The 24,662-nt window shown below is 34.4% G+C and overlaps 1 protein-coding gene across 3 annotated transcripts in view; it reads left to right on the forward strand.

The window, feature by feature from the left end:
- The window catches only part of KMT2C (lysine methyltransferase 2C), a 393,502-nt gene that overhangs the window by 293,839 nt on the left and 75,001 nt on the right, over positions 1-24,662 (forward strand). For all 3 annotated transcript variants that reach the window (XM_037835765.1, XM_037835764.1, XM_037835766.1), the window contains exons 17-24: positions 844-945; positions 1,140-1,244; positions 7,230-7,411; positions 7,656-7,820; positions 8,787-8,896; positions 9,426-9,491; positions 10,402-10,614; positions 21,053-21,181. In XM_037835765.1, the coding sequence (XP_037691693.1) occupies positions 844-945; positions 1,140-1,244; positions 7,230-7,411; positions 7,656-7,820; positions 8,787-8,896; positions 9,426-9,491; positions 10,402-10,614; positions 21,053-21,181 (1,072 nt within the window). The remainder of the gene's footprint in view (positions 1-843; positions 946-1,139; positions 1,245-7,229; positions 7,412-7,655; positions 7,821-8,786; positions 8,897-9,425; positions 9,492-10,401; positions 10,615-21,052; positions 21,182-24,662) is intronic.

The raw sequence follows: 24,662 nt of genomic DNA on the forward strand, positions 1-24,662 counted from the left end.
TTCTTTTACTCAGCCTCAGCATTTGTTTTACTCAACCTCAGCATTTTTAGAATGGAAACAGCCCATCAAACTACATGATACTGTTTTCTACATGGACAGTTGCTATTGAAAGGTCTTGATTTTTTTCACCATTTAATAAATTAAACATGCTCCCCACCCCCCAAATCTAGGAGATATTGCAGTTTTCGGTACAGTTTTTTCCTGGTTTATAATGGGGGATACCATATTCCATCCTGTCATTTTCAAGGAAAGCATTCCTTAGTCAAACTTTCCTTAGAAAACAAGAATAACATTTTACAATTTCTTTGAGCTACTTAGTATTCATCACCTAGTTGGAAAACCTGCTTTGTATTCTCTGTTGCGGTTGGAGAGGTAGAAAGGTAGAAATGAATAATTTTTAATTCAGCACACATTCATTGTCTATATTTTAGCAAGTATCTGTTTTAGTAATCTCAAGTTATTGGATAGCACAGTTCTAAAGTATCACTAAAATTGTGATTTATGTGTATATATACATACATATATATATGTACATATGCATGTTATAATTTTATAATGTTTAAATTAGAATTTCTAGGTAATCAGTCTTTCTAAGGCTGGTTTATATTTTCCCATTACTTCCTGATCTACTGTAGGCCTTGTAACTCTGAAAAGAGAATTGGATGAATAAAATTACGTCATGACTTAAAGTTTTTATGATGGTGTCTTGGAATTAATAATCTAATTTGTGTTAGTATAGATATTGGGAAAAAATGTATTTAGAGTATGCATTTTCACAAGCTTTCTAGTTAAGTGTAATACAAGTGAAAAATAATACTTCATATTTTGTGTCACTTTCTATAGGTGTCTACTTCAGATATTTCATCAAATAAGGATGAAGAAGAAAACTCTATGCACAATACAGTTGTGTTGTTTTCTAGTAGTGACAAGTTCACATTGCATCAGGTTTGAACTTAATTATTTACTGTTTCCTACCTTTGAATTCCTCTTTGCTCATTTCTACTGAATCCAATAGACACAGAAGTCAGCTACTATTTAGCTATAGAGCTCTATTAGCTAAGAAGGTACTTTAAAATAAGATTGATATATCCTTAGCTCAGTATCCAACTAAAAATGTGTTCTTATGTTCTTAATCTCAGGATATGTGTGTAGTTTGTGGGAGTTTTGGCCAAGGAGCAGAAGGACGATTACTTGCCTGTTCTCAATGTGGTCAGTGTTACCATCCATATTGTGTCAGTATTAAGGTAAATACACTTAAGTTAAATTAGTTGACAAAAATATATTGAGTTTTGATTTGAATAGTAACATGCTTAGTCAAGTAATATTTGTTATATGACTAGTTAAATATGTTATTGCATTTAGAGTGTTTGTTACCTCAAGAAGTAACTCCTCTTTAATTCTCTGGTCTTAAATTGTGCTAATTATCCACCTATTGTCTTGAGAAAGTAAAATATAAAAATGCATGGATTTAGTTCAAAAGACAATTTGTTATTTGCTAAGGCATGAGGTTTAGTTGATACATTTTGTCCATTGGTTACAACAATTGAGAGCAACCAGAGTATTAAAAATTCATTAGCATGGTACAACATGTGAGAAAAATAAACTGAATGGTATGAGATGACTTAAGGTAACTTATTAACCCATTTAAATACAGTATTTTCAAGGATTTTTATGAGTTATCTACTATAATATAGACAGTATAAACTGCCTTTCAGCTATTAATGACATAATGTAAAATGAAATATTTTGGTAAAAATAGTGTTTAATTTTGAAGCTTTATGATTAAACTTCCTGAAATTTGTTATGTGTACTGGTTGGAAAACAAGACTTTTTTCTCTCTTTAAATGTCGTTTAAGATTTGCTTCCAATTCCTCTTTAGGCCTCTAGGAAAAATAAAGAAAATTATAAAGACGTACCATTTGCAAATGATATATCCATCATATATAGTGAAGAATCAACCAGCATGGCTGTATAGTTACCTCTCCTGTGTTTCTCTCCAGCCCCTTTCTTCCTGGTGTTTGTTTCCCGTTTACTCCCCTCAATCCTCACTCGTACGTTTTCTCCTTAAGCTGAAAAAAAAGAAAATCAATCTCATTTAATGCAATTCGGTTGACATTGAGAACCAGCAGTTCCCAGTTTCAGGCACTTGATTAGAGATTTATGAGGAACCTTTTACATGGTAATGTTATGCTTGGTTTTAAAGGCTATTTACGTATGAATGTCCCAGTAAGCACTTCGGCTGTTGAACCTAAAGTTCTGTTTTGGTTTATGTTTTTTAAAAGAACTCAGATTTATCACAAATATGAAACCTGCATATTTGAACAAAAAACAGATTCTGAAAGTAAGCATAAAGGTGTACAGCAAGAGTCCTGTAAACTCCACAACCAAATCCTTTCTAATACTACGATTCCATGTGGTATAAATATTAACCTTAGTTATTAGCTCATATGGTCCTGTTTGTTTTAAAATTACTTACATTAGTGACGTAAGGAAATTGAGTAAGATCCCGTTCGAGATGTGAATGTGAGTTCATATGATGAACTGAACTGATCCTTAATATGACAGCCTTCATTAATGATGACAGTCTAAAAATTAGAGGGAAATTAAGAGTTGAGGGTTATTGCTCAGAACTTCTGGGTATTTCTTTTAACCCAGGCAACAATTATTCAATTCCTGTTTTACAGATAAGCTAAATGAAGCTCAGGAAAATTAAAATTAGACAATTTAAATTGATACAGCTACTTACAGAGCTAGTCTTTAAATCTAGGTTTTTGTAGCTATATGTGGTTCCTATAACTTACAATATTTTGAGCTTTACAGAATATCGTAACCCCATTCCTAGATTTTTAAAATGGAGCTCATCTGTGAAAAATTTGGTAAATTCTGTAATAATTATAAGACTAAATAAAACAACTTGCATGTCCTGAAATATGTTATTGATATGTAAATTGTCTAGCTTTTATATGTCTGGCATACATAAAAATATTTTTTATTTAACCTTTATATTTTGTTTCAGAAGACATTCTAAGTTGACTGATTTGTTTTTTTCAACACGTCTTACATTGTTTCATTTTGTTTATCTAGCATGATGGTTTTCCTCTAGCTGCTTGGAAGATTTTTTCTTTAATGTTAGTTTTCAGCAATTTGGTTGTGATGTGCTCTGGTGATATTTTCTTTGCGTTTATTATGATTTGTTAGGCTTCTTGAATAAGTAGGTTCTTAATCATTTTTGGGTAGTTTTTAGGTATTTCTTCAATGTTTTGTGTGTTCTGCAGCCCCCTCTTTCTGGAATCTCAGTTGTATATGTGTGAAATTGCATGATATTGTTCCACAGGTTACCAACACCAATGGTTTGATCTTTTATTTATTTTTTATCTGTGTGTTTTCATTTGGAGAGTTTCTCTTGTAGTTTCTAAGTTCACTTTTTAAAATGCAGTATCTACTCTGTTTTTTGGCCCATCCAGTGAATTTTTCACTCCAGTTTTATATAATTTTTGGTCTCAGTTCCATTTTGTTCTGTTTTAGTTTTAATTTTTTTCTTCATTTATGTTCTTGTTTTCCTTCAAAAGCTTGGATGTATTTATATTAGCTGTTTTGAATTCTTTGTCTGCTAATTCTGTCATCTCTGTTATTTCTTGTTGTATTAACTAATTTTTCCTTATTAGGTTATGTTTTTGTGCCTTTTTGTACATACAGGAATTTTTTATTGGATGTTGGACATATTGTTGAAGTCTGGAATTGTGTGTATGTGTGGTAATGAGTTTTTGTTGTGGCAGGATTAGTTGTGGATAAGTTTCATCCTTTGGAAGCTTCTTTTTGTGTTTTCTAAGGCAGGTCTGAAGAACCTTCACACTAAGGTGGCTAGTCTCAAACTTTGGTTTTTGAACCCCTTGACACTTAAAAAATTATTGAGTACCCCAAAGAGTTTTTGCTTATGATGATATACCTATTGATATTTACTGTTTTATGAATCATTACTGGGAAAAATTTAAAACACAAGAATATCCAATTTGTATCATGCCAAAGTAATGATAATTTTTACATCACATAGGCTCTGGAAAACACCACTATACAAACATGAGTGAATGAAAGTGAAAAAAAGGCAGATAACATATTATTATTATAAAAATAGTTTTGTCCTTATGTATCATTTGGGGTTCCCCAGATCACACTTGGATAATCGCCATTTTAGGGCTAGTTTAACCCTATACCTAAGATGTGACCTTTCTGGAGTCTCTGCTGAATGCCCACCCCTGTTCAGCAGTTTCTTTCCACTCTGCTGATTGGGACTCATATGTCTTCTAGTCTTGTGTGAGCTTTTGTTCAGTTTACAGTTTCCTACTAGCTTTACTTTTTCCTGGTTGTGTGTTCTTATTTGGCCTCATATAGAAGTGCACCTTGCTGTTCAGCCAAAAACTCAAGGGGAGCCTTGTATAGATTTCTTTAGCTCTACTCTGCATTATTCCTTCCTTTCTGGTACTCTGTCCTGCAAATTCTAGCTGCCTTAGCCTTCCTGAAGTCCATCATGTCTCCTAAACTCAGTGAGACCATTGTACCCTACTGGGGTTCTCCCTGGGCAGTAGACTGTAAAATGCCTACAGGCAGAAGATCAAAGGACTCACCTTGCTTGTTTCCCTTCTCTCACAGTCCACAGCCCTGTACTGTCTGTTGTCCAGTGGCTGAAAACAGTTATTTCATACTTTTTGCCTATTTCATAGTTGTTTTTCTCAGTCTGGTTCCAGTCACTCCACTGTAGTTGAAGCATATATTCAATATAGACTATAATATATATCTTTCACAGCTTTGGGCATGGTACCTTGGTGGATCCCTGGATAATAACTTCATTGAAAGAGCTATTAAAGGTTCAAACTAAACAAGTGCAGTAGGAGTAAATCAGATGACACTAAAATCTAGGGGAAGAGGGAATTTCCAAGGAGGAGAAATTGTTCAACAAGTACTTGCAGAAAGGTCCAGTAACACAAAAACTAAAGTCTCAATCAGATTTGGGAGCCAGAAGATCTTAACTGACCTACTTGAGCAGTTTCAACAGGGATGGACATAGAGACCAGATTATAGTGTGTTGAAGAGTGAATATAATGAATAACTTAAGAGTTTGGCTGTAAAGATCACAAGATAGATATCTGTGAAAATAGGAAAACTTAATTTAGTAGGAATGAAGATATACATTTTTTAAATTCTACCACTACATTAGATCTTTGTCTTCCACTTTATCTTCAGGTCATCTTGCTTTTTCTTGAAGCCACTGATTGGCAAACTACGGCCCACAGGGCAAATCTAGCTCACTGCCGGTTTTCTTAAGTCAAGTTTTATTGGAACACAGAAACAGTCTTTTGTTTACAAATGTCTGTAGTTGCTTTCACATTACAATGGCAGAGTTTTGTAGTTGTAACAGACCAAATGGCCCACAAAGCTTAGAATATTTACCGTCTGGGCCTTTCTGGAAAAAGTTTGCCGACCTCTTCTCTAAACCACTCTGCTGTTCCTACCTAGTCTCTCTCCTCCATTTGGGTAGATAATACATTGTAACTTGGTAACTAACACTCATTTTAAAAAATCAGTATGCTGATCAAAGTAATAAATGTAGATGTTGAAAAATCAGTTGGCATTGAAAGCCCAATAATGAACAACTGGCCCCTGCCTGTTTATCTCCACATCTCTGCCCTGTTATCTGAAGGCATCCACTTTTAATCCTTTCAGGTATTTCTTCTTGTAATTAACTCTACAGCTGTAAATTAATATGCTGGTTCTACTTATTGATCAATGATAGATTTTACTGCTGTAGATAAATGCTGATTTAGCCCTTAAAATACATCTCCTGCCGCCTTCTAGCATCCTACCGATATAGTTGTATTACTACATTTAGTTAAATTACTAAACATTGTTGGTTATGACTTGGGAAATGTTCACTGCTTATCTAAATAGTGTACTCTTTTTTTATGGACTTTTTAGTAGCAGAAAGAAAATAATCTTTAATGACCCTCCATTGCTTTTTGTTGTTTGTTTTTATCTACTATAGAAGTGCCATCACATCAGATTATTTTGTTAAGTTCCTGTTTTTCTGGGAAGAAACCTTACCCTTTCTTGCACTCTCTATTACCCTGCTCTAGTCTGTGCTAGTAACTTCTAGGTTTGTAACTCAGCTCTAATCACTGTTTCCCAGATTCCATGTCTTCCTTTTTATTGGTATATATCCACATTTTGTTCCATATATCTTTAAATAACTTTGTTAGAAAGTCGTCTGTAGGAGCTGAATTTTGAGTCCTCATAGTAGCCAGGTTAAGAATTGTACTTAAAAATATTTTCCTGTAGAGTTTAGAAGCTGTTACTCTATTGTTGTCGAACATCCAGAGTGTGCAGTTTTGATGCCATTCTGATAGTTCCTTTGTATTTAACTCTTTAATTTCCTCTCAGGTATCTTTTCGGCTCTCTCATTCTTTGGTGTCTTTAATTTTCATTCTTTACTTTGATTGTTTTCTATATACTATCATGTGGACGCTTTGCAGTCCTTTCTGTCTGCAGACTCTAGTATTTTGAGAGGTTTAAGAAGTTGGTTCTAAATTCTTAATATTACATGGTGTGGCTGCTTTGAGGAATTTATCAGGCAGTATAAATTTTTCTACTAACTTAGATCCCATAGGGGTTCAAAGTGAACTTAAGAAGTCCTAGCCTCATAGCCTAAAATCCTCCAAGATCATAAAATGTTCTTGAAAATTCATGTATTACCTTCATTTTATTTGCATTACTTTTATTATTATTATTATTGATTTTAATATACAAGTCTGTGCCATGTATGCAAGTTTTAGAAACAAGGAATTCATGGTAATGTTGTAGATGGAGACCATGTCAATGTATTTTCAAATCCTGTATCAACAGTGATGAGGCAGTTTACTTTATTTCTTTAAACTCAACAGTCACCTTATTTATAAAATGTACGCGAAGTCCAGAGCATAAAGTAGTTATGTAGACTAAAAAAAAGGTACTAAAATTTATACCACTTTCTAATTCTGCTTAATAGCTGGATTCTTAAAAGTATATGAAAGTGTCCCTCCCTGTATTATACCCACTGTAGGTGCTCAATAATTGTTAGTTTGCCTCTCTTCTGCTTCTATATACATAAGCACCATATTCATTTATATAGTATATTTGATTATGCAAAATAAGGTATAGGTTAATGTATAAATCACATGGATTGGTTGTTTCTTTTACAGATCACTAAAGTTGTTCTTAGCAAAGGTTGGAGGTGTCTTGAATGCACTGTATGTGAGGCCTGTGGGAAGGCTACTGATCCAGGAAGACTCCTTCTTTGTGATGATTGTGACATAAGTTATCACACCTACTGCCTAGATCCTCCATTGCAGACAGTTCCCAAAGGAGGCTGGAAGTGCAAATGGTACTCTAGGATTTACATTTCCGTTGTTAGTCTTTTAAGTTCAGAACTTTCCCACATCACTTTAGATTTAAAAATTAGACACTTCTGTTTAATTGTATAAAACCTGTTTACTATGCTAGATCACTAATCAGAGAGTTTTTCAAATCTGAATTAATTTCCCATATTCTGTTCATGTGTAGCTTCTTGAAATACAATTAAATAACTAAGTAAATAAAATTAAGACTTGGGGGGGTTTGGATTTCAGGTGTGTTTGGTGTAGACACTGTGGAGCAACATCTCCAGGTCTAAGATGTGAATGGCAAAACAATTATACACAGTGTGCTCCTTGTGCAAGCTTATCTTCCTGCCCGATCTGCTATCGAAACTATAGAGAAGAAGATCTTATTCTGCAATGTAGACAATGTGATAGGTATTGTGCAGTTTTTTCATCTTTTATAAACATTTATCTCTCTAGTTTAGTGAAAAAGAATTAGAAAATAAGTTTCCTAGATGTTAAGTTTAAGGAACAAAATGTTTTGCTTTCTAGATTTTTAGTTAGCTAGAAACTTACAGAAATGGTCTCCTGTTTTGAATTCCGAATTCTAGAGCAAAGACTTTTAGCTTGAGGCTTTTTGAGGGATTATGAATCCCTTGAAATTTGATGCAGACTTATTGCCTGCATATATGCATTTTTCTGTCGGAGGTTTCTGAACCTTTTATTGAATTCTGAAGGGAATCTCACATGTTCTGTTTTCCTTAAGCCACCCTCTTAATTTTTACTCAGCTCTCACCCTTCCTAAGGTAGTATGTTTGCCACTTCAGTGTCAGGATTGTTTTCTTTGGTGTCAGTGTTGTAATACTGGGCTTTGTTACCAGTCAAGCACTGTCCATATAATATTATTAAGGGTATTATTATCCAGGATTCTTAGAACACTGCCAGCCAGTTCTTCATTCCAAGGCAAGACAATTCCTAAGCAATTTCCCTGTTAACGGTTAGCATTACTTAAATGAATTACATATGCCCTGAAATAGATGCAACATGTAGAGTACATGAATACTAGACTGTTTCTGATTACCTTTCTACTTGCCCTAACTAGCTTCCTTGCTGTCTTTGATATGTCAGTATATGTTCATAAAATAGTTATCACACCCTCCTTATTTTTGCTATTTCCCTAGTACTGTTCTTACTCCTTTTTCTTTCCTTCTTCTCACCTCTTTGGAAGTTTTTTGTGGGTCTACAGGGGTAGATAGGAGAAAAAAGATAAGATGGGGTAAATGGGAGCATGTGAGGTTTAAGGGCTTTGTTTGAACACTATCAATTCCTGTTGCCATTTTTGGAAGGAAATGGTTCTCAGTATATTCCATTTTTTTTAATGTACAAATATGGTCTTTTTAGATGGATGCATGCAGTGTGTCAAAACTTAAATACTGAGGAGGAAGTGGAAAATGTAGCAGACATTGGTTTTGACTGTAGCATGTGCAGACCCTATATGCCTACATCACATGGTAAGAGAATAATTTAAACAGTGAGTCTGTGCTCTGGGACAGCTCACTTGCATCTTGCTATCCATAACCAATGAATGGGCTTAATTCTAATTCTTTTTGTGTAACTATTATTTTGTTAAGTATTTTATGAAAAAATAAGTTATATTTTGTTACAAACTAGTACTACTCCATCTTTATATTAAAACAATTTAAATAGAGGAAGTAAATGAAGCATACATTTTAGATATAAAATAGAATTTTGCTTTCAAGGCACATGATCTTGTAGTTATTAGCAATTTATAGAAATCCAAGACACTGATTCTTTATCTTTGCCACATTTTCCTCCCTGACTTGCTGATATCCTTCACCACCTTTCTGTGTTGAGTTGTTACTGTTTTCATGACAACTCTTAACTGTATTTAGTGTTGATGCATTTATTTTAATAAAATGGGTACAGAAATAGAAATTTTAATCATATGTAAATCTTTACGAACACATTACCTTTTCAGAAAAAAATTACTTGATTTTTTTTTTTTTTTTTTCATTTCAGTGCCTTCCTCAGACTGCTGTGAATCATCACTTATAGCACAAATTGTCACAAAAGTAAAAGAGCTAGGTAAAACAGGGAATGCTTTACTCAACTATTATTTGCAAAAAGCATATAAATGCTTAATTTTTATTTAATTATGTCACATGTATGTGAAACCTGTCTTAGTTATGTGGGTCTTCAATCCAAATTCCCTAATACTGGTAATCATTATTTCTATAATTGATATACTAAATGTCTTAATTTCAAAAAATTGGCCACAAAAATAACAGCTCTCTGAATAATCAGTAATGCCATACTTGCTTTGGTTTCATTGATATGTTACTGTGCTTTATCAGCTAACAGAAAATAAGACCTTGTTAGCAAACATTCAGATTCCTTTATAATCTCTTAGTATTATTTCTGTAATAGATCAGTCAGGAATGATTAAATATAATACCCTTATTAGACAGTCATTCTTTTGCCTACTTGTATTTGACATTATCTGATGCAAAAACATTCAGATAGCATAGAAATTCTTCTAATGAACAGCAGTTTTGAACATTTATAAGTAAAATCTGTAGGATTTCTACATACTTACTACCTCATCTCAAAAGTGATTATACTGATACTTTGGTTACCAAATATGCTTCTGGAGTATTCTTTTTCAGCTTAGAGAGGCTGAAAGGAGACTCTAGGAAAAGGTTTTTAGTAGAATAGCTGAAGCATAGCTTTTAGCTTCAGTGCTTTTTTTAAAAAATCTTTATATTGATACATAAAAATAGAAATGCCAGGAAGATACTTTTAAAAATATATAACATTTCTGCCTATCATCCAGAAAGTTTGGCCAATTAGTACTAATTATTTGTGCATTTCTTAAGTAACTGCTTTATAAAATCAAATTCCCTTGATATATAGGTGTTTTGGAATGATAATCAATTTGATAGTCAAATTTAAAATGGAAGTTTAATGTGCATCCTTGGGATTCTACAATTTTTAGATCCACCCAAGACCTACACCCAGGATGGTGTGTGTTTGACCGAATCAGGGATGACTCAGTTACAGAGCCTCACAGTTACAGTTCCAAGAAGAAAACGGTCAAAGCCAAAGTTGAAATTGAAGATTATAAATCAGAATAGTGTGGCTGTCCTTCAGACCCCTCCAGACATCCAATCAGAGCATTCAAGGGATGGTGAAAAGGATGATAGTAGAGGTAATACAAATTTATTTTCCATGGAATATGTTTGAAGAATTAAAGCATATGGTAGCTTTTAAAATATTTGTGGTTTATCTAAGAGTAAATTATACTGATTTAGATGTGGCAGTTGTCCTTTCTAAGTGAATAGTCTTCTTGGACCTTGCCTTTTCAGGTTCCCTTCCTTTCATGTATCCTCTTAGAACAGACCTACCTTACAGAAATCTCCAGGAGCACCATATCTTTAAGGATCACAGGTGGGGAAATTCAGGGGGCATGACTGTAGTTGGTTAGATTTCAGCATAAACCTTCTCAGATGCTGTGATCTTGGATACTAAGTTCATCAGAGTTGAAACTTTCCAGTTCTAACACTAGGGTGTAATAAAAGTTTTCAAAATTTCTTTTGCTGTTAAAGATTAAGGGGTTTTACTTATTTAAAGGATTATAAATTTCATGTCATGATGCTGTTTTTCAACCAAAAGGTGATGAAAGTGAAATCATTATTGCTTGCAAAAAGTAGTACTCAATTTGATTTGGAAATAAACCTAAATAAATTAAAGTAGAACTTGATTTGTGTGCTCCTGAATTGTAAAAACCATTATTAATCTTCAAGTATAAATTTATATTAAAAGATTCAAGAAATATATTCATGGTAAAATAATGTAAGGTTTTTCTAGTTGAATTCTTGATTAAAAATAATTTTAGTAGTAAGATTATTTGCTTACGTTCAAGGAAGATTTCTGTAGACTTGTTTATTTTTATAGTGCCCATGTCTTTTCAGCTGATTTAGAAATAAACTATTATTTTAGTTCCATGATCTTATCCCTCAATATTTATTGGATGTTGGGGTCATACCAGGAAACAAAATAGATAAAATTCTCTGCTTCTGGAGCTAACTTTTTATGTATCAGAGAAGTTGTGAGTTTACAGAAGAGTGATACATAAAATACAGCATTCCCACACACCACTCTTTTATTAACATGTTGCATTAGTGTGGTATATTTGTTACAATTGATGAAAGCACATTTTTCTAATTGTGCTTTTAAGAATAGTCCATGGTTTAACTTAGGGTTCACTGTTTGTGTAGTGCAGTTCCATGGGTTTTTAAAAAAATTTTTCTTCTATTACCATATATGCAATCTAACATTTCCCCTTTTAATCACAGTCAGATATATATTTCAGTGCTGTTATTTACATTCACAATGTTGTGCTACTATCACCACCATCCATTACCAAGTTTTTCTGTTGTCCCAAACAGGAACTCTCTACATTTTAATCCTTAACTTCCTGTTCTCTATCCCCACCCTGTCCCCTGGTATTCTATATGCTAGATTCTAGCTCTATAAGTTTGCTATTCTAATTATTTCATATCAGTGAGTCACACAATATTTGTCTTTTTGTGTCTGGCCTTTTTCACTCAACCCGATATAGTCAGAATTCATCCATGTTGTCACACGTATCAGAACTTCATTCCTTTTTTTTTGGCTGAATGATATTCCATTCTGTACATGTTGATGGATACTTGGGTTACTTCCATCTTTTGCCAGTTGTGAATAATGTCACCGTGAACACTGGTGTGCAGATAACCGTTGAAGTTCCTACTTTCAATTCTTTTGGGCATATACCTAGAAGTGGAATTTCCTGGTCATATGATAATTCTATACTTAACTTTCTGAGAAACTGCCTAACGTCTTCCAGAGTGGCTGCATAATTCCCACTAGCAATGAATGAGTGATCCTGTTTCTTTGCATCCTCTCTAATGTTTGTAGTTTCCTGTTTTGTTGTGTTGTGTTTTTTTTTTTTTAAATAGGATTCATTCTAGTAGGTATGAAATGTATCTTGCTGTGGTTTTAATTTGCATTTCTCTGATGGCTAATGATGTTAAGCATCTTTTCATGTACTTTCTGGCCTTTTCTATATCTTCTTTGGAGACATGTCTGTTCAAGTTTTTTCCATTTTTAAATTGGGTTGTTTGTCTTTTCATTGTGAAGTTTCAGGATTTCTCTATATATTCTGGATATTAAACCTTTATCGGATATGTGGTTTCCAAATATTTTCTACTTTTGTATAGCTTGTCATTTTACTTTCATGTAAAGTCCTTTAGGCATAAAAGTTTTAAATTTTGTTGAGGTCCCATTTATCAGTTTTTTTTTCTTTTGTTGCTTGTGCTTTGTATGTGAAGTCTAAGAAACTATCGCTAAAAATAAGGTCCTGAAGAACTTCTGTACATTTTCTTTTAGAAATTTGATAGTTCTGGCTCTTATTTTTAGGTCTTTGATCCATTTGAGTTGATTTTTGTATAAGTTGTGAGGTATAGGGGTCCTCCTTCATTCCTTTGCAAAGGGAGACCCAGTTTTCCCAGCACCATTTGTTGAAGAGATTATTCTTTCCCAATTAAGTGGTCTTTGTCGGAGCTTACTTTTTAATGCTAGGAGATAGTATGAAAAATAACAAAGTAAGTTTATACTGTGTTTGGTTTTGTGAATAAAAATAGAGTAGGGTAAGCAGAATTGAGAGCTGTGGTGAGAGAGGTAAAATGAAATGGAGTTGGCGAACAGGCTTCATTGAGAAGACAAGTATTTGGGCACAGACTTTAAAGAGCTCAAGTGAGCCATTTGATTATCTCAGGGAAGACCATTCCAAACTGTGAGAAAGCCAATGAGAGGCCCTCGGTGGGAGTGTGTTCACCATGCTTCAGAAATGTTGTAGAGACCAGTGTGCCCAGCAGAGTGAGTAAGGGCTAGAATAGCAGTTGATTAGATCATAGAGGTAAGTGGGTCACGGGTGGCCCAGTAGATTTCAGGACCGTGAGAAGATCTTAAGGAGGTTGAATTTACTGCACGTGGAATGGGAAGTCATTGAGGAGATTTCTGAAGAAAGAGGTGGAGTGATCTGATTTATATTTTCAAAGGAACACTCTGGTGTGAATGGACTGTGTCAAGAGTTGTAGCAAATAGATCAGTTAGGAGGCTATTGCAATATAGTCCAAGTGCAAGATCATAGTGACTTGGAAAGGATATCTATTGTATGTATAATTTTGTATGTATAGTTTATCATTATCTGTTTTATGTATAATTATCATTTATTTCTCACATTTCTTTTATAGTAATATGTCTTGGTCTGTATGGTTTGGAGAAATGCTTTCTGATTTTATATAGAACCAATATTGAAATAACTGTTGAGTAGAGAACTAGATTTTGAAATTTTTAAGAAATTTGGGTCTTGTAAGGAGACAACCTATATACCTGGGAAGAATGGATTGAGATCGGCATTATCCAAAATGTGCCGAAGAATTCTAGTTTCTGAGAATATTAGTAAGCATTGTCTGAAAAAAGACATAGTCCTTAAATTTAGGAAATCCTGCATTTCACAAAGTTTGAAAGGTTTCTTGATAGTATACTTTGTTTCCCAAATTATGAGATCATAGAACCTTTTAATAATGCAATTTTATTGAGATATGTTGACATACCAGATAATCATCCAAAGTATACAATCAGTGGTTCACAGTATCATCATATACTTGTGATTCATCACCACAATCAGTTTTTGAAAGTTTCATTACTCCAAATACAAAAATAAAAATAAATTTAAGAATAAAAATAAAATAAAAAAGAACACCCGAAACATCCCCTCCCCCCATTATTTATTTATTTATTGTCCTTATTTTCTTACTCATCTGTCCATACACTGGACAAAGGGAATGGCAGTTACAAGGTTTTCACAAAGACAGTCACACCGTAAAAGCTATATAGGTATACAGTCATCTTCAAGAATCAAGGCTACTAGATTACAGTTGTACAGTTCCAGTATTTCCTTCTAGCTAGTCTAATACAATACAGACTAAAAAGGGATGTCTATATAATGCATAAGAATAACCTCCAGAATGACCTTTCAACTCTATTTGAAATCTCTCAGCCACTGAAACTTTACATGGAACCTTTTTAAAAACAAAACAAAATAAAAGGCAACCTCAGAAGGTTTTCACTGAGACTAATGTTCTGTGGAGAACAACACTAGTTGAAATGAATGGTATATGTTGTACCACACCATGGGAGAGTAGTATATTTTATTTTTATATTCCCTCATTTACTCTTATGAGGGTATAAGAAAAATAGAAAAACAAATTACATTTGTTTTCTTTTTTTTTTTTTTTTTAATCTTCATTTTATTGAGAGATATTCACATACCACGCAGTCATACAAAACAAATCCTACTTTCGATTGTTTACAGTACCATAACATAGTGGTACATTCATCACCCAAATCAATCCCTGACACCTTCATTAGCACACACACAAAAATAACAAGAATAATAATTAGAGTGAAAAAGAGCAATTGAAGTAAAAAAGAACACTGGGTACCTTTGTCTGTTTGTTTCCTTCCCCTATTTTTCTACTCATCCATCCATAAACTAGACAAAGTGGAGTGTGGTCCTTATGGCTTTCCCAATCCCTTTGTCACCCCTCATAAGCTACATTTTTATACAACTGTCTTCGAGATTCATGGGTTCTGGGTTGTAGTTTGATAGTTTCAGGTATCCACCACCAGCTACCCCAATTCTTTAGAACCTAAAAAGGGTTGTCTAAAGTGTGCATAAGAGTGCCCACCAGAGTGACCTCTCGGCTCCTTTTGGAATCTCTCTGCCACTGAAGCTTATTTCATTTCCTTTCACATCCCCCTTTTGGTCAAGAAGATGTTCTCCGTCCCACGATGCCAGGTCTACATTCCTCCCCGCATTTGTTTTCTTTCCTTTTACCTGGTAAAATAGCCCATCTTCAATAGCATTACTCAATCTCTCCTCATTTTTACTGAGTGCCTCCTATGAAGATGAAAAATGATGATTGTTGTTTTGTGTGTTAAATGTTGAAAATGCTTTTTAATTAAAACAAACTTCAGAATTTAAGGAGTTAAATAGCAGTATTTCCCCTCCCTAATCCCTCATGTTTGTTTACACATTAAAATCTCAAATCTTTTGTGAAATAAAGGTACTTTCTCTAGGGATGAGATTTTAATGCATGTTGTTTAAAGAACGTTTGTGTCTTTCCTATTTGCTAAATAAAAATTATTTTTTATCAGTTATATCCACACTTTGCTATCCTGAGACTACATATATATCCATATGCTTAAATGTTTTATGGCATTAAGTAAATAATGCCTGTTCAGGAAGAAATATAGGAAAAGACCTTAAAAGTATGATCATTACCACCACTTTTAAAGTATGCTAGGATTCCCAACAAAACACTCCTCTTTTAAAGTGCTTATTTTTTGTATTAAACCTAATATTTGCTGAGGTTTAGACGGTTTCACTACCACATTTTGATTATATTTCAATACTCTATTAAAAGCATTATGGTATGGTGACCAATGTTAAGTCTTTTCTAAATGTTTTTAGGCAAGTGGTTTTACTTTTCTGTTACTTAGTCTTCTCATTTATAAAATATGTATAATAGAACCAACATCATCAGGTAGTTGTGATGAAATTAGAAGATACATGTCAGGCATTTAGCATAGTGCTTCACATATATGCTATACTTAATAAATGTTAGCTATTATATTAGTGCAGAATAAATCACAAATAACTGTATTCTATATCTAACAGATACGTAAACAAAATTCTAGATTATTGTTTTATATGTGATATTAAAAGGAATTTTGTTTACATTTGTTTAATTGAACACTGGGGATCACGGAGTGTCTGCCAGAATTATTCCCTATACTGAATGTTTCCATATATATCTTTTTTTCATTTTGGAAGCTGTAGAAAAATTATAATGAAAGAACATGTAAGCTCTTTCCCTGTATTATAAAGTCATATCTGACAAGTTACTTTATTAAAAAGTACAGTACATTCAGGTGAGACTGGATGATTTCAAAATTAAATTTTGTGAAGTGTTAGGTAGAAGTTATCTTCAAATATGCAATCTCCAATTTGAAGCCTTCAGAATGTTTACCTACAGAATTATTATAACAAATGATTGGCTTCTACAGGTGTCTAAAAAGTCCAAATTAACTTGTGATATTACTGGACTATTGCAACAATACTGATATTTTGTTGATTTTTTTTTTTTAAGCCCTTCTATTAAGTGTTTCTTTAAGAAAATAAGTCCTAAAAGACCACCTTAGCATACCAGAAACAAATTTCTTATGTAATAAAAGAAGGCTCCTTTCTAATTTGCCTACTGGTATCTGGAAAGCCTATTAGTGCAAAAAAATCTCAAACCAAGAGACTGTTTCTTAAGAGTGGGAACATAGCCCCTTCTCTCCCCTTATGCCTTCACTATCCTTTCTCCCTATTGCTGGATCCCAGCATAGACTGTAACAAAGTAAGGGGATGTTTGCCAGGTGTTAGACTAGGATTGCACTTGGGATGGGTAGACTATGGTAGAGGAGTGCTATTAAGTAACCATAGGAAAGAGGAAGAGGGAGATTACCTATCCATCTGGTTAAGGTGACTGCTTCCTTGTGGTTTATTACCTCCAATAACTTAATGTTAATTCTCTCAATTTTTAAAATTTGAGTTTTGGACAGGTTATATATGCACATGGTTTTAAACCACAAAAGAATAAAAGGGTAAACAGTGAAAAGCCTTCTTTGCCTTGTATTCATGTCCTCACATCACTTCTCCAGAGGCAACCATGTATTTATGTATCCTTCCAGAGAGTTTTATGCATATGCAAACAAATACATATATCTTTTTTCCTCCCTCGTCTTGGTGTTTATTACCTTGCCTTTTTACTGTTCTTCATTTTTCATGGCTGCAAATATTCCTTTGTATAGGTACAAGTAATTGTATTTTACCAGTCTCTTCCCCTATCAATAAACCTTTGAATTTTTTCCATCTTTTACTATCAATGGTACAATGAATAACCTGGTACATTTTATAATGTATTATATATGTGGGCCTGAAAGATGAATTTCTTGCCAAAACAAAAAGGATGGGCATTGGTAACTATTTTTGATAGGTAGAGTAATTTTCTTTAATAGATAATCTTTACACATGAGATAAAAAATACAAAGAGTTTAAAAACAATAAAAAAGTTAATCTCCCTCCCAGCCAGCCCAGACATGGTTACCATGTTTCCTTCCAGAGGTTATCTATACACAAGTATGAATTTATGAACTTTTCATATTTGGTCAGCATGGTATATTTTCCTTCAATACTGTCAGTGGGAATCAGAAGCCCCCTTTCAAAATGTTGGCTAAAAGAGACCCTAGCCTTCAGTGAAACCAGTCCTGTTAGGGCCACTTTTACTTACCACTGTATATTTTTTATCTTGACATTTGAGCTCAGCGGTATCACAATGAATCTCGTCACCAATAAAAGTGGCTCCATTGATTTTACTTATATGCTGTTTTGAAGGAAAAGTGCTCTGGTGTACTAGATCCTGTGCTGTTTTAGGCCACAATTTTTAAACTTGATTTTCAATTTTGGGATTCCTTTTTTACCATCATCTTGGAGATTATATTCTGTTCTCTCCAGTGTTGCGTCTATTTTCTGTGATTTCATGTGTTTTTTTTTCCTCCTGTTTTGCTCCCTCATTTTGGTGGTGCATTTATCTTCCACAGATTCCCAAGAGAGAATGAATGTGTGGTAAATATGGGGGGAATTATTCATTTCTCATAATGTCTTTATTTTACCCACCTACCTGATTTCATCTTTTCCAGGTTGGAAATCACTTTACCTTCAGCATTCTGAAGTCATTGATTCATTGAATGTTTTTCCATCTATTTTGTCAGACACTCAGTGGTCCCTTTCAGTCTTGCATCTCATACCTTTCAGTGCTATGAAATATTCTTGAAATGTATCATTGATGTTTCATTTCCTCAGTTTGTTCTTTTCTTTCTCTGGACTCCTGTTACACAGCTGTGAAACCTACTCAACTGGTCCTCTGTCTTTTATCTCTCTTCTTTTCCAATTCCTGTCATTTTCCTTTACTGTAAAGTAGATTTTCTACCCTGCTGATTTTATCTTAAATTTCAAGCATTATGTATTAATTTTCAAGAGCTTTCTTTCCTTCTTTGGAATGTTCCTTTTTGTAGCATTCGGTGCTGGCTTTGTGGATATTGTATCTTATCTCTGAAGATTAAAAATTTTTTTTTGTTTTTTTCTTTATGCATTGTCTTCTGACTCCAACTTGCTTTTTATGTTTGCTCAGGTCTTCTATCTTTCATGTTAATAAAAGGCTTTTATCACTTAATCCTTGACTGTCCATGCATGATTAAAAGTAAACAATTAGAAATGGAGATAAGATGAATAACCTGATAATCTTTTCATCTTAGAAAAAATTTAGGGATTAATTTGTGTAGGTGGTACTTGTTGATGCTAAGCTTTGTTGTGTGATGATCTCTGTTGACCATTTGTGAAATCCCGTAGTGTAGGTATTTTTAAATACTTGCCCTGGTTGGGGTCCTCAGAAGAATCTTTCCAAATATCTTGCTTGGAGTGTAGAGGTTTAGCTATTGACTCTGGAAGTTTAGTGGGCAGACAGGCTGGGAGATAAGGGTGTCAGTATTTAGCATGCCTGTAATCACTTGATTCTTCTGTTTTCAATCCATTGCTCTACTTTGTTTCCTGGGGTCTTCCAAGAGTCCTTTGTTCTGTGAGTTGGGGCAGCAGCCTTCCAATGTTGTGAAGTTGGAAAGAGAATCTAGGAAATGCTACTTCTTTAGTTAATGTAAATAAAGTTCTCTTTCTCTTAGCTTCTTCCTGCCCATTTCTAGAGGCACCTGGTCTCACCAGTTCCTCAGTCTTTCGAAGATTGTGTTAAGTTGGATTTTTTTCTCAGTTCTTTCCACTCACAGCTGAGGATTAGCATTTTCTGAGTGAGTCACCTTTCACCTTTCTGCTTTCGCCTTCCACAGTTGTGGCTTCTCTCCTTTCCTGTTCTGTCTATTCTAAAAGTAGAGTGCTTAACTGCATGGATGAATAAATTTATTCTACCATCCTAACTCATAATGAATCCCCTCTTATTAATTTTTAAGTGGGTTTACTTGAAGGTAAGCAAATAGTATTCTGTCATCTTTGGTGCTTGGTAAGGTTCAGTAAGAAAATATTTGTTTTCACAGCTTAGTCATAGCTATATAGAACAGTTCTCAGATCATTATAGAATTGGCCTCAAATAGGGACCAAATATTTAAAACAGGGTAATGTGTATGGTATTAAAGAAATATGTTGTATATAATATTTAGAATAGTGAGTAAAATAATTTAATCTTAAAATGTGTTTGATAAATTTGTTCTTTCCCTACAGTATGATATATATACAACTTGGAAAAGGTTGGTTGCCATAGTGTTAAATTAGCATTCTGTAAGGACTTAGCTCTTGTATGCAGTGCTTAATTTCATTCTTTACTTTATTCAGTGAAGTATTTATTGAACATCTATTAAGTATCATGCTGAGGATGCAGCTGTCAATAAAGTCTTAGTGTCTGTTCTGAGCTCTGAGGGAAACAGGCATTAAAGAACCAATTAAAATGAAGCTGAACATTATTATATAGGAACATATAACAGATTATTATATAGGAACATATAACAGATATTAGGAATTCTCTAGGAAAGTAATGGTTAGAATAAATCTTGAAAGATGAATAGGTAGAAGGCAAAGGTTGGGGAGGTGGTAGAAGAAAAAGCTTGATGCATTCAGGGGACTAAATAGGGTTTACTGTGGTTGGAGTGATGCGAAGCTGGAGAATTTAAAAAGAGACTTATGATGGGACTTAAAATTTGAACTTTATTTTGAGGGCTCTGAGAATACCTTTTGATACATATTTATAGAAAGCTCATTTAGGCTGCAATTTAAAGAACTGATTAGATGGGGTAACCCTGGAAGCCAGAATAGATAGGAGGGTATTGCAGTAAACCCTTTGGGAGATTGAAGTGAGATGGTAGTAGAGAAGAATAAAATGATTCTTGGAGATACTTAGGAAGAAAAGGGATTTAGGAATTATCAAGACTGTCTTTCAGGGTTCTGGTTTCTCCAGGGTACGTTGCAATGCCTTTTAATAATGAAAGTTAACACCTATAAAAGGAGAATGTTTATCTGAAATTAGGGATTTGATTTTGGATATAGTTTTCAGTACCTTTATAAGATCCAATTACAGCCATGCTTGGAGCTCAGAAGAGAATTCTAGGCTAGTGAGACAGCTTTGGGATCCTGGGTCTGTAGACATAATTAAAAGCAAGGGAATGAGTTAAGTGCACATTGATTTATAATGGTCTTTTTTAGCTGTGCATGTGTTTCTTCCCTAATTCCTATGTTTCATTTTCTAAGAACACTGCATTAAGCAGCATGATTTAAAAAAACAGTTGGGGCTTTTAAATCTCTGTCTATACTTACCCTACTACCTGAAATGCACAATTATAATAGCTCAGGAACCACTTTTTATTTCATTATTGTGTAGAAATTATGTGTTTAATATGTTTTTCCAATTTTTTTCTCTACATGTACTTTTTTCCAGAAGGCGAACTTATGGATTGTGATGGAAAATCAGAATCTAGTCCTGAGCGGGAAGCTGTGGATGATGAAACTAAGGGAGTAGAAGGAACAAAGGGTGTCAAAAAAAGAAAAAGGAAGCCATACAGACCAGGTATAGGACTCAAACTAGATATTTTAATATAAGCAAAACTTGGTTTTATTTTCTAAGAACAATATTTTTAGGATTCCAATTATAATTAAATAATCAGGATTAAATATAGCATTTTTAAAAGAACTGAATTGATTGAACATGCTTTTTAGCTGATGAATTCCTTAGCCTGAGTATGTGAAAGCTTCATAATAAGTCATTAAGTGTCTTAACTCAGATGTTAACCATTTTGTTAAATGCTTTACTCAGTTGGTTTTTATTGATACTTGGACTTTTGAAACCATTTACTTCTTTCTCATTGGTGGGTAATTCAGTAAGTTTTTTAATTTTCTGCATTCAGTTTCTGATATTGGCATGTCTTTTTTAAGTAATTTTATTGAGACATGTTCACATACCAGATAATCATCCAAAGTGTACATATTGTACAAAGTATACAAACTAACAAGAATATACTTGTACTTGTGCATTAATCACCACAATCAACTTTTGAACATTACTCGGGGGGGGGGGGGGGAGAAAACTAAAAAAAACACCCAAAACATTCCATACCCCTTAACACCCCACCCCACCCTCATTATTTATTTATTTTTCTGTCTTTATTTTCTTATTCATCTCCCTGGACAAAGTGAGTGTTAATCACAAGGTTTTCACAGTTACATGGTCACACTATAAAAGCTATATAGTTAGATAGTCATCTTCAAGAATCGAGGCTACTGGAGGCTACTGGATGACAGTTCAACAGTTTCACATATTTCCTTCTAGCTCTTCCAATACACTAAAAACTAAAAAGGGATATCTATATAATGCCTAAGAATAATCTCTAGAATGACCTCTTGATGCTATTTGAAATCTCTCAGCCACTGAAACTTTATTTTGTTTCATTTCTCTTCCCCCTGTTAGTTCAAGAAGGCTTTCTCAATCCCACGATGCCAGGGCCAAGCTCATCCCCGGGAGTCATGTCCCACATAGCAGAGGAGGGCAGTGAGTTTACCTGCAGAGTCGGCTTATAGAAAGAGAGGCTACATCTAGCAACAAAAGAGATTCTCTGGGGGTGACTCTAAAGCATAATCATAAGTAGGCTTAGCTTCTCCTTTGCTGGAATACGTATCGTAAGGGCAAGTCCCAAGATAAAGGGCTTGGCTTATTAAATTGATAGTCCCCAATGCTTGTGAGAATATCTGATTCGCCAGGTGGGGAATTTTAATCTTGCCACATTTTTCCCCAGTCTCTGAAGGGGGCTTTGCAAATACTTTTTTTTTAATTTATGTTTTATTGAAATTTATTCACATACCATGCAATCATCCAAACTGTAAAGGAGTTGTCCACGGTATCATCATATAGATGTGCATTCATTACCACAATCAATTTTTGAACATTTTCTTTATTCCAAAAAATAAAAATAAGAAAAAAAGTAAAAAGAACACCGAAAACATTCCATACCCCTCCTCCCCTGTATTATTCATTTACTTTTTGTCCCTGTTTTTCTACTCATTTGTCCATACACTGGGTAAAGGGAGTATGAGCTATAAGGTTTTCACAATCACATGGTCACACTATATAAGCTATATAGTTACACGCTCACATTCAAGAATCAAGGATACCAGATTGCAGTTCAACAGTTTCAGATATTTCCTTGTAACTCTTCTAGTAAACTAACAGCTAAAAAGGGATATCCATGTAATGCATGAGAGTTACTATCAGAATGACCTCCGACTCCATTTGAAATCTGTCAGCCACTGAAACTATTTTGTTTCATTTCTCTTCCCTTTTTGGTCCAGAAGGCTTTCTCAGTCACACGATGCAGGGTCCAGGCTCATCCCCGGGAGTCATGTCCCATGTTGCCAGGGAGATTTATACCCCTGGAAGTCATGTCCCACTTACGAGGGATGGCAGTGAGTTTACCTGCTGAGTAGGCTTAGAGAGGCAGGCCACATCTGAGCAACAAAAGAGGGTCTCTGGATGTGACTCTTAGGCACTATTATTGGTAGGCTTAGCCTCTCCTTTGCAGTAACAAGCTTCATAAGGGCAAACCCCAAGATCAAGGTCTTGGCCTAATAAGCTTGTGGTCCCCAATGCTTGCAAGAATATCAGTAATTCCCCAGGTGGGGAAGTTTAATATTTCTACATTTTCCCCCAGTTCCTCAAGGGGGCTTTGCAAATACTTTTTATTCTCTGCCCAAATTACTCTGGGTTCTGTTGGGCCTTCATGCTAACCTGTACAAACCAAGATCTTACTCCCTAGTCAAGGTTCTAGGTAATTAATGGTATTTGAGTAAACTGACCATACAAGTTATATTGGATAGTGTGCCACACAAAATATAAATTTTACACCAAATAAATGTCTGTTTCTTTGGTCTCACACAAAAGTTGATGTTTTAAAATACAGCCGCTATCTTCCTTTACCCTTTTGTCTGATTTGTATTAGTCCTATCCAGATCAGCTTCAATCATATCTCTAATTGAAGTCTGATCTCTTTTTCCACTTTTTTAACAACTGCTGTATGAAGTAATGCTGACTTTCATTAGCTGTAGAACTGTAGCTCTGAGTCTCAGGTTTCTTATAAATACCCGAAGTTCCAGGGAACAACCAGATTATGTATAAGGAGCTCAGCATCTCAGAATTTAGAAATGACCATAACAATTCCAGAATAGATGTGACTGCTATAAGAGTTTGCAATCTAGGAACAATTATAATAAGCCTTTCCCTGATAACCTATGCTCTCGAATTCAATTCCCAGAGTTTATGCATTATATTTAGTCCACATTAGTGAGGCGTTACAGTGTTTGTCTTTTTGTTTCTGGCTTATTTCACTCAACATCCTCTACTCAAGGTTCCTTTACTTAGTTGCATGCCTCATAACTTCATTCCTTCTTGCAGCCACTCAGTATTCCATTATATGTATACACCACAATTTGCCCCTCTGTTCATCAGTCGATGTACCCTTAGGCCACCTCCATCCATTGCAAATAAAGTAAAACACAATGTAAAGGTCAGACAACACCACCACCAAGAATCCCATGCTACTCCCTTTATATCCCCCTCTTACAGACATTTAGCTTCGTTGTGTTGCCTTTGTTACAATTAATGGAAGCGTATTACAATGTTACTGTTAACCACAGACTCTAGTTTGCATTGATTGTACTTTTTCTCTATGTTATCCAATTTTCAACACCTTGCAATGTTGAAATTCATTTGTTGTCCCTCGTGTAAAATCATTCTTACATTTGTACGTTTCATCATCATCATTGACCACTCTAGGTTTCTCTAAGTTATACAGTCTCAGTCTTTATCTTTTATCTTTCCTTCTGGTGTCATACATCCCCCTAGCCTTCCTTCTTCAACTGTACTCACACTCATCTTTGTGCAGAGTACTTAGAATATTGTGTTACCATCACACAGTATTGTACTATCTATTTTTGACCCTATTCAAACAGTCCTGTTGAGCATTCTGTACTCCTTCAGCATCAAGTGCCTGATCTCCACC

Source organism: Choloepus didactylus, chromosome 5, assembly GCF_015220235.1.
Source record: "Choloepus didactylus isolate mChoDid1 chromosome 5, mChoDid1.pri, whole genome shotgun sequence".
Lineage (NCBI taxonomy): Eukaryota > Metazoa > Chordata > Mammalia > Pilosa > Megalonychidae > Choloepus > Choloepus didactylus.